General features: G+C 43.4%; 1 protein-coding gene across 1 annotated transcript; it reads left to right on the top strand.

Moving 5' to 3' along the window:
- Nucleotides 1-661: 661 nt before the first annotated feature.
- LOC122943566 (leiomodin-3-like) lies at nt 662-9087 on the top strand. Its single transcript, XM_044301408.1, has 3 exons — nt 662-1113; nt 3821-5332; nt 7508-9087. Exons 1-3 carry the CDS (start codon nt 823-825, stop codon nt 7532-7534), a joined length of 1830 nt encoding a protein of 609 aa, XP_044157343.1. The 5' UTR covers nt 662-822; the 3' UTR covers nt 7535-9087.
- Nucleotides 9088-10647: the final 1560 nt, after the last annotated feature.

Genomic DNA, 10647 nt, shown 5'->3' with positions numbered 1-10647 from the left:
AGACTTTATTCGTCGCTCGCATGCGTCGTAACTGCGAGTAGCGGCACATTCATTAATGTATTACATTAACGAATCCGGGTTCGGATTCGTTATATAATACATTAATGCATGCGCCGCTACTCACAGTAACAGGGCATGTGTGCGACTACAGAAGTCTCGCGTTACTGGCAGCCATATTGGAGGAATACCTTTTAATACACGTACCAATAGAACATTTCCCATATTTGTCCACAAAGCGTTGACCATTAAAGTCAATGGATCCGCAAAAAATGCAGATGCAACAAGGATAGTATCCGTATTTTGCGGATCCGCACTTTGCAGACTGCGAAATACATACTTTGTACGCATGGGTGAATATAATGGGGGCATACCTGGATTATTATGGTGGCATGTGATTTCGGGCACTGTTTTAAGGGCACGTAGTGCAGTCATGAGGACGTTTTGGGTAGTATGTGACTGGCACTGATATGGGTGCATGTGTATGCGCTCACATCTGCGTCTCCTGCATACAGTGACCCTCCAGATAGTTGCGTGAACAGCTTTGTCCCTGGAACCCTCTGGAAAATGACCACCGCGTATTACACAATGAGGAGGGGGGACCAGCTGTACTCAAATGTCAAATGCATTCGCACAGCTGACACCAGTTGCTGAAAACAGAACATGGCAGCAGGGTCATAAATTCTCCATGAAGTCTTCCATAGCTTAATATAGCTCCGGCCTCAGCTGAAGTCACTGTCGCCTCAGTCACTCATGGTGGCTTCTTCTCGGAGGATACAACACGCTGCGCCATAACCGCCTGTATCTGTGGACCGTACGTTAACCATGTCTCAGCACAGCCAAGATTCGGACTTGGACGAACTGTTTGGAGATATTGATGAAGATGAGATTTTGGCCAATTTATCTCCTGAAGAGCTAAAAGAGCTCCAGAGCGAGATGGAGGTACTGGCGCCGGATCCGAGAGTACCAGTGGGCATGATTCAAAGGGACCAGACGGAAAAAGCACCGACCGGCCAATTCGACCACAGGTCGCTCATCGGTTATCTGCATTGGGAAAAGGAATCTAATCGGATGCTGGAAGAAGAAAGGCTTCCTGTTACTCTTCTACCATCAGAGGTAAATGTTCAGAGGGTGGCAATAAACTCACTAGAGATGAGCGAATTTCATATTTTGAAATTCGTTCACGCTTCGTTTGGTGGTAAAAGCAGAATTGCGTTATGGATTCTGTTACCACGGACCATAACGCAATTCTATGCCTTTAGAGACATTCCGTTATTTATTCCGTCATAATAGAAGTCTATGGGCTTCAAAACGGATCCGTCTCGTTTCCGTTATGCAGGGGAGTCCTCTCTGGATAGGAGCAGTGTATAACGTGATGGAAAAATGTATCAAGTCCGAAAAAGGAGGCAAAATGGACAATCACGATACATTAGTAATTGCCTTGTATTAACTTTCTCTGCATGATAAATGCCATTTGCTGGAGTGAGACGACCCCTTTAAACAAAAACGACGCCATCAGGTGGGCAAACCATTCCTCAGTATGCACAATAGATTAAAAAGTTTGCATAAGGCTACTACATGCACACGACCGTATGTGTTTTGTGGTCCGCAAATTGCGGATCTGCAAAAAAAGGATGACATCTTTATGCCATCCGTTTTTTTTTGCGGATCCATTGTAACAATGCCTAAAACGGACAAGAATAGGACATGTTCTATATTTTTTTTTTTGCGGGGCTATGGAACGGACATACTGATGTGGACTGTACACGGTGTGCTGTCCGCGTTTTTTGCAGACCCATTGAAATAAATGGGTCCACATCCTATCCGCAAAAAAAGGAACGGACACGGAAACAAACAACGTTCGTGTGCATGCAGCCTTAGGGCTCATGCACATGACAGTATTTTGTGTTCAGTATAACGGCCGTTTTTTTAGTTCAGTATGCGGTACATATACTGAACCATTCATTTCAATGGTTCAGCAAAAAAAAAAAAATGAAGTGTCTCCGTGTGCATTCCGTTTCAGTATTTCCGTATTTCTGTACCGTGAAAAGATAGAACATGTCCTATTCTTCTCCGCAAATCACGGTGCTTGGCTCCATTCAAGTCAATGGGTCCGCAAAAAAAACAGAACACATACGGAAATGCATCCGTATGTCTTCCGTATCTGTTCCGTTTTTGCGGAACCATCTATTGAAAATGTTATGCCCAGCCCAATTTTTTCTATGTAATTACTGTATAATGTATATGGCATACGGAAAAACGCAAAGGAAACAAAAAAACTGAACAACGGATCCATAAAAAAAACTGACCGTAAAACACTGAAAAAGCCATACGGTCGTGTGCATGAGCCCTTAATGGATGGAAATCAATGGCTTCAAAAATAATCGATAGTATTAACTTACAGGGTAAAGCCTGATCTAGATTTAAAAACCAAATACCGTACATAAATAAAAACAAAAAACAATTTCAGTAGGGGGCGCTAACTAGCAGAAGTATGCTCTAAAAAATTCTCATTTAGGGCTTGTTCACACGACCGTGACGTTTTTTTACAGTCCGCAAATTGCGGATCTGCAAAAAACGGATGCCGCCCGTGTTCCTTCCGCAATTTGCGGAACGGAACAGGAGGCCTATTATAGAAATGCCTATTCTTGTCCGCAAAACGGACAAGAATAGGACAGGACTCATAATTTTTGCGGGACCTACGGGACAGAGCAACGGATGTGGACAGCACACAGAGTGCTGTCCGCATCTTTTGCGGACCCATTGAAATGAATGGTTCCGTATACTGAACGCAAAATACGTTCATGTGAACGAGCCCTTAAGCAGACAAGGGGCCCCGATGTAATAGGTCACCTCTCCGCATAGTCAAGTTCTTATGGATGTGATGACTTTCCCACAATCCACTGGTATTAACTCCAGTACCAGTGTGATCATGTTGTTATCGGTGTAAACATGTAGCGTAACGTCTATGGCATGTAAAAGGTTAAAATAGCACGAAGCAGAGAAAAATCAAGTCTCTTACAAAAATTGCTGAAAATCTGCATCTGGGAAAAGCCTAGGTGGCAACCAATATGGCTGCTTCCGCAGCAGATTTTATGCAATGTATTTATGTATTTGCTAATGAATGCTTCCGCAGCAGATTTTATGTATTTGCTAATGAATGCTTCCTGCTGGGACTTGTAGTCACATGATGCCTCCGTTATAAGAACACATGACATGTGTTAGATGGCATGCGAGGAGAGAGTATGGTCAGAGCTATCAGAATAGCAGCAGGTCACATGACACGTCCAGCTGTCTGTTATTTGCAATACCATCATTCACCACCGGAGAGAAAATGAGGACGTTATTTTATTCCATAATTTTTTTTTACTTAATTAAAATTTCATTTCTACTTTATCCAGCAACCGCATTGGAAAAAATACCAGTATGTAATGGAAACCCGTCTGCCTGCGGGCACAGTCGTGGTAGGTGGGTATAGCTGGCCCAGTGCAAGGTGGTCAGCTGGAGGCAGGTGGGTCTCCAGCTTAGGGAATGTGGTGATTGGGGTCAGGCTCCTCTAACGCTATGTTCTTATGTTTAAGTGAACAATAAATGGTGGTACTGGCTACTAGTAGTTTTGCCCAAAAAAATCCATTGTGTGTTTATTGGGGAGGGGGGGGGGGATTAGTCTCTATGGGGTTAGTGGGTGCACACCTTAATGCAGACTGATATCTACAGAGGTCTTTCGTTGAGTGCAGGCTATAGTCTGGCCCCCAGCTTCATATGAAAGTCTCGAATTTTCTTTAAAAATTCACCATAAATATTCTCTTTTTTTTTATATTAGAGAATAATTGCCAGAGAGGAGGAGCAGGAGGAAATGAAGAAGTCTCGTGAAGAAGATGAACAAGAAACTGAAGAAGAGCCACAAGAACCAGAAGAAGAAAGTAATGCTGAAACTGTAGAAGAGTTTTGCGAAAAAGACAATGAGACAACAGATGAAGAAGAAGAGAAGACAGAAACAAACCAAAGTGTCGGATCAGAAACGGAATCAGAAAAAGAAGACAAAATGAACGGTGAAGTTGCTGAGGAAAGTCATTCGGCCTCTCCACCGAATGAAGAGATTACAGAGGAAGAGCCAGAAGAAGAGAAGAGCGATGAAACCAGACCCACCACTGATGAAGCTCCAGAACCTGCTGAAAAAATTGAGGATAAAAAGCCACCTGAGAAGATTTCAAAATTAAATATACCAAAGAAATTGGCACTGGACTCTAGCTTCATTAAGATGACCGCGAGGCCTTCTGGCAATCAGACCAACTTGGACAGAACATTGCAGAGCATCCGGGAGAACAATCCAGATGTGAAAGAAGTCAATTTAAACAACATTGAGAATATTCCAAAGGAGATGCTGGTAGACTTTGTCAATGCTTTGAAGAAAAACAAACACGTAAAGACTTTCAGTATGGCAAATGTTGGAGCCGACGAGAACGTGGCCTACACATTGGCCAATATGTTAAGAGAAAATAGGAGCATTGTCACCTTAAACATTGAGTCCAACTTCATCACTGGCAAAGGAATTGTGGCCATTATACGATGTCTTCAGTTCAACGAGTTCTTGACCGAGCTGAGGTTCCACAATCAAAGACATATGTTGGGTCACCACGCAGAGATGGAAATTGCAAGACTTTTGAAGGCCAATAACACGTTGTTAAAAATGGGTTACCACTTCGAGCTGCCAGGCCCAAGAATGGTCGTGACTAATCTGCTAAGTAGGAATCTAGACAAACATAGGCAAAAAAGAAAAGAGGAGCAACAACAGCAACAGATGAAAGAACAAGAAGAGATCATTAATATGTTGGAGAACGGTCTAGGCATGGGAATTCCACCAGAACTTTGGGCAATGCTGAACCAACCTCCACCAACAACAAATTCCAAGATGCCGCCACCGACTTCCAACTCAAGAATGCCAACTATTGCAGAGGAACCGAAAATCCCGGTGCCACCACTCAGAAAAAGTAAACAGAACAAGCCAGAGTTGAACTCTGAAAACAAGTTCAAATCCGAACCCCCGCCTTTCAAAGACGTGAAACTCAAAAAGTTTCAAACAAGATCCACGGCCCAAAAGTTAAGAGAAGAAGCAGATAAGACTAGTTTGCGAGACATGATACAGCTCAAAAGGGCAAAACCCAAGTCAAGCTCTTCTCAAAATTCAGAGCTGGCAGAGAAAGTCAATCTTAAGGATGTAATGAAAACCCTGAAGCCCGTGCCAAGGAATCGTCCACCTCCTCTTGTTAACTTGACGCCAAGAGATGAGCTTCTAAAAGATATTCGCCAGAGTAATGTGGCCTATCTAAAAGCGGTAAGGAATTATTTATATGGACATAAATTATATAGTTGCACAGATAGGTAGGTTACTATAGAGATACAGTAGGTGTTTTTGATAAATGGAAGTTCATAAAACAGTAAAGGAAATGTATTCTTTGTACCGGCCTTGGTCAGACTTTTAGTATATTGAGAGAAATGTATCAGTGCTGCCCTACGTTTAGTAGTCTTTGTGCTTGGTATTGCAGCTTTGTCCCATTCACTTGTATAGCCCTGAGCTGTAAACCATCAAGTTTTATACATTTTTGGCCACCTATTCTCAGATGAGGGTAACGCTATATATAGATCACTGGGTTGTGGGACAGTGAGAAGACTGCTCTGCTCCTAATCCATCCCATAACAAACCCAAGCTCCAGCGTCCACCTTTGTAGCCAATATTTTAATTGCTCCATCTGCTCCAGCAAAGTCATGTAAAGCCTCATTCACACGTCAGTGTTCTCCACGGACGGCACTCGTCCCCATTCATTTTATTGTGTGTATTCACACATCAGCGTTTTAGCACGGTCCGTTTTTTTAGCACGGATGCATGCTCTATTTTTTCCGTGTTCACTGATCCATCACTCCCATTATAGTCTATGGGTCCGTAAAAACCAACGGATGCCATCTGTGTTGCATCCGTGTTTCACGGATCATTAGGAAGAGATGCTTTGAAAATTATTTTTCAGCTGTTCAGTGTCAGGCCTCATGCACACGACCGTTGTGTGCATCCGCGGCCGTTGTTCCGTTTTCAGTTTTTTTCCGCGAACCCATTGACTTTCAATGGGTCCGTGGAAAAATCAGAAAATGCACCGTTTGGCATCCGCGTCCGTGTTTCCAGTCCATGAAAAAAATATGACCTGTCCTATTTTTTTCAAGTCAATGGGTCCGTGAAAAATCACGGATGCACACAAGATTGCCATCCGCGTCCGTGATCTGTGTCCGTTTTTTCCTATCATTTCAAAGGCAAACTTGACTTAGATTTTTTTTTCATTTTTCATGTCCGTGGATCCTCAAAAAATCAAGGAAAACGGACACAGATCACGGAACAACGGAAACCGTTTTTGTAGACCGCAAAAAAAAAACGTCCGTGTGCATGAGGCCTCAGTGAAACACGGATGGCATACGGACAACAAAAAACAGACACACATACCCAACACGGACAGCTTCACGGACGCATTACTGACCACCTTCTCACGGATTTGAGCACTGACACGGACGTGTGAATGAGCCAAACGCATTAAATATCTGCCTGTCAAATGCATGGTTGGCCAGCAGCTGTCTCACCTGACTAACCTATACATATGCATGCACGACTCGGCTGAGCATGCATGTGTTCCTAATAGAGACAGGAGAGTAAGCCATTGCAAGACACCTGTTATCTCCCCAACAAAAGGATTGGGCATGCTGAGATACAACAGCCTGATCTGGTGTATTCTCCATTAGCATGTGTTAAGATGGCCATTCACATTTGATGTATGTTGACTGAACCTGATCATTTTGGGAGGACTGGTGGACCATCTAATACAGGGATCAGCAACCTCTGGCACTCCAGCTGTTCTGAAACTACAACTCCCAGAATCCTCCTTTCACTTCTGTGGGAGTTACAAGAACAACCAAGTAAGTGTGCATGCTGGGATTTGTAGTTTCACAGCAGCTTCAGTGCCGATGGTGACGGATCCCTGATCTAATATGTATGGGACCTCCTGACTCTTCCCCAAGTTGCAGATGTTACTGCTGAATTCACATTGTATTGGAATGTTTTAAAGTGTTTGATAAGTGTAGCTTCTTGGGCTGCAGCTTCTGATGGCAGAAAGTAGTTAGCCAGGTGCAATTAAAAAAGAAAAAAAAAAATACAAAAATGCTGAATAGTTGCAATTTTAAACATGACCACTAGGTAGCAGCATTGAAGGTTTCCGTTTGAGAATGTTATTGCCCTGTGTATATCCCCGGTATGTTGCTTTAAAGGGGGTGCAAGAAAGAAAGGAAAGAAACTGTGCCGCCATTGTTTATTGGTTGTGTCTGGTATTACAGTATTCAGATGAATGGGGCTGAGCTGCAATACCAGACACAACCAATGGAAAATAGTGGCGCTGTTTCGGGGAAAAAAATACAGACCCTATTTTCTAATCTCAGAGTAAGGACCGATTATTGATTAGTCTGTTTTTTCATACAGGTGCCAGTCCCGAAAGTGCTGGAGTAACGCTTGAAGTAAATGTGAAGAAGACTCTTTTAAATAGACAGTCCTAATAATGCTATCGGTGAACCACTAAAGACAATGGGGAGACTGCTGTTAGTGTCATGGGATCAACACCGAACATGGAGTGAGAAGAGCAAGAAGTGAACGTATTCAGATGAGACACATTGGGGCATATTTACTAGCAGCGGTGTACCGCCATGCGGTGTGCATTCTGAATGCAGAGCGAACGGTGCAGCTCGTGAGCTATGACCGATTTTGTGAATACGGTTTCCAGCACTTCATTGAGCTTTAGTTAAAAAAAAAAAATTATTATAAAAAATTGCATGGGACTTCATAAATATGGAGCTCAACCCCGAATGCTATTATACAAGGATAAATAAGCCCCATCGGAGAGATCCCACGGAGGGATAGTCAAGGAAAGCGGTCCCGTCAGCGAGCATGTCGGTTTGGACTACGTGAATGGTGAGTGCTATGGGCCACTACACAACAAGGACTTACCCCTATTGTAATTACCTATATCTAATGTGAAATCCTAGACAGGTAGGTAGAGCAGACCTAACCAGAACGGAATAAACCGCTTGCCTGCAATCAGCTGTGATCTGTGGAGGCATCCTAGTCAACAGTGTTCTCTGCAGCACCACCACAGGGGAAATGAGGAATTACACAGTTACCACTGTAATTAAAGGGGTTGTCCCATCACAGACAATGGGGGCATATCGCTAGGATATGCCTCCATTGTCTGATAGGTGGGACCCGCACCTACATCGAGAATGGAGCAGGGAAAGGTGTCCCCATATTTCCGTCGGCCCCATAGAAATGAATGGGAGAAGTGGCCGCGCAAGCGCAGCGCGCTCCCATTCACTTGTATGGGAAGAATGCTTGGCGGTGGCCAGAACCCGGGAACTCCCATACTCCCAATGACCAATATGAAAATCCCAGAGAACCCCTTTAAACTCTGAATTCCCTAGTAAGGTGACGGAAAATGGATTGAAAGTTATTCATAATGGAAAGAGAAAAACAACCTGTGGTTCTCTACTACAACTGCCAGCATTCTGCAGTCAAGACATGCTGGGGGTTGTAGTTTTCCAGACGCTGGAGACTACTGTGCGATGCATTCTAGTGTGTTCTAAGTGCTTGCCATTAGTCTGATCTGTGAGGTCCACGCGAATGGGACTTCTATAGAGAGTAGGACATCAGGTAATCTATGTTCCATATTGGAATGTACAGAGGTGGAGACCACCTTCATCATGGTGTGTAGAGCCCACGACAGGCATGAAGAACAGAACACCATAAATCTGGAAGACAAAAACTTCCAGGAATGTTAAAAAGTCATCAGAAACCCTTCCAAGGCATCTCCACGTGTTTGGTACCAGGCACCACCAACCTCACACCATCTGGAGGGAGGTGAAACCTGACAAGAAGCAGATGATCTCCAGACTCGGGAAGTGATTGTGAGTGAAGTGACGTCTGAGTTGTCTCCATATTAGCTACTGTTTTTACAGAAATGTGTTTTGTTAAATCTAATGAGGATGTAATAAAATTGCCATTTGAAAGAACCGGTCATACATGTCATTCCTGTCGATATATACATTTTTGCCAACAGACTCAAGTGGACCATGAAAGGGGGCAGGTATATTCTTTTGATTTGATGAGTCTTCCCAAGTGCAATACGGGAAGTCTTAGAAAGGTCCACTTTTTGGGATCAGAATATTCATTTTATCACGCAGTTTTAACCTTTTTTTTTTTTTTACTCACGCATTTGGAGGATGTTCTTCCTTTTCTGTGGGTGGGCAGCAGCTCATCAAGCGCCTGCATCTCCCAGGATGCATTATAATTAGCTATTGTTAATACCTTCTTTCGCTGCATAGAACATAGTCCCTCAAAATATAGCCCCCAGAGATACATATGGTATGTGATGCCCCCACACTTTCCTAAATAGAGCGATAGAGATGCACTATGGGGATTGGAGCAGGGAAGCTACTGAGCATGTCTGTCCACCACTGAATGCAGAAGGTGGACCAGAAGGATAAACAGCAGGGGGCGCTACCAGAGAAGAAAATGTAACGTACATAAAAAACGGACAATATTTATTGCATGCATATACTAACAATACTCTATTTACAATGCCTTATTCATGCATAGTGATACTTTTCGTGAAATACCCCCTTCAGGCTACATGCACACCACCGTATGTGTTTTGCGGTCCGCAAAAAAACAAACATATGCCATCCTTTTTTTTTTTTTTGCAGATGCATTGTAACAATGCCTAAAATGGACAAGAATAGGGGGTTACAGAACGGACATACTGATGCGGACAGTACACAGTGTGCTGTCCGCATTTTCTGCGGTCCCGTGGAAATAAATGGGTTACGCATTATAGCCGCAAAAAAAATGGAACGGACGCGGAAACAAACGTTTGTGTGCATTTAGCCTTAAAGCAACATTTACTAAGGGACTTGCAACTTTTTTTAGGCAGAAAAAAATTGCGCAAGTCCCCTTTATTACCCGGCCGTGCGACAATATTGAGCTGCACAGATGGTTTAACGACATGTCCACCAGTTGGGTGGGACGGAGGTGGAGTGTGGGGGGAAGGGGGGGGCATGCCAGGGCTCTAGCCCCGGCAAATTTATTAACATTTATGTTATGGCTACAAATTAGTGAAGAGTGTGGTACCAGTACCAGTTTGGGAGGGGACTGGCACGTATAGGTGTAGGTTCATACAAGCTTTGCAGAACAGGGCAGCACTGTGGTCCTAGGTTCGAATCCAACCAAGGACATCTGCATGGAGTTTGTAGGTTCTCCCCGTGGGTTTCCTCCAAAGACATACTGATAGGGAACTTAGATTGTGAGCCCCATTGGTGACAGCGTGATGCTAATATCTGTAAAGCGCTGCGGAACATAGTAGTGCTATATGTTATATATATATATATATATATATATATATATATATATATAGTGTATTTAATAAATAAATTCCTAGATAGTGCATATTTGGGGGACGTTTTTTTTTTACCAGTGAGTAAAATGAAGATGCAACGGTACGGCTATGCAAGAACAGCGACATCCATTTAAGTGTGGCTGGGTGCGATACTGCAGTTCACAAGGTCAGGACATCA

This window comes from Bufo gargarizans, chromosome 7 (assembly GCF_014858855.1).
Source record: "Bufo gargarizans isolate SCDJY-AF-19 chromosome 7, ASM1485885v1, whole genome shotgun sequence".
NCBI lineage: Eukaryota > Metazoa > Chordata > Amphibia > Anura > Bufonidae > Bufo > Bufo gargarizans.
The sequence above is the reverse complement of the archived record's forward strand: the minus strand, read 5'-3'. Positions and strand labels throughout refer to the sequence as shown.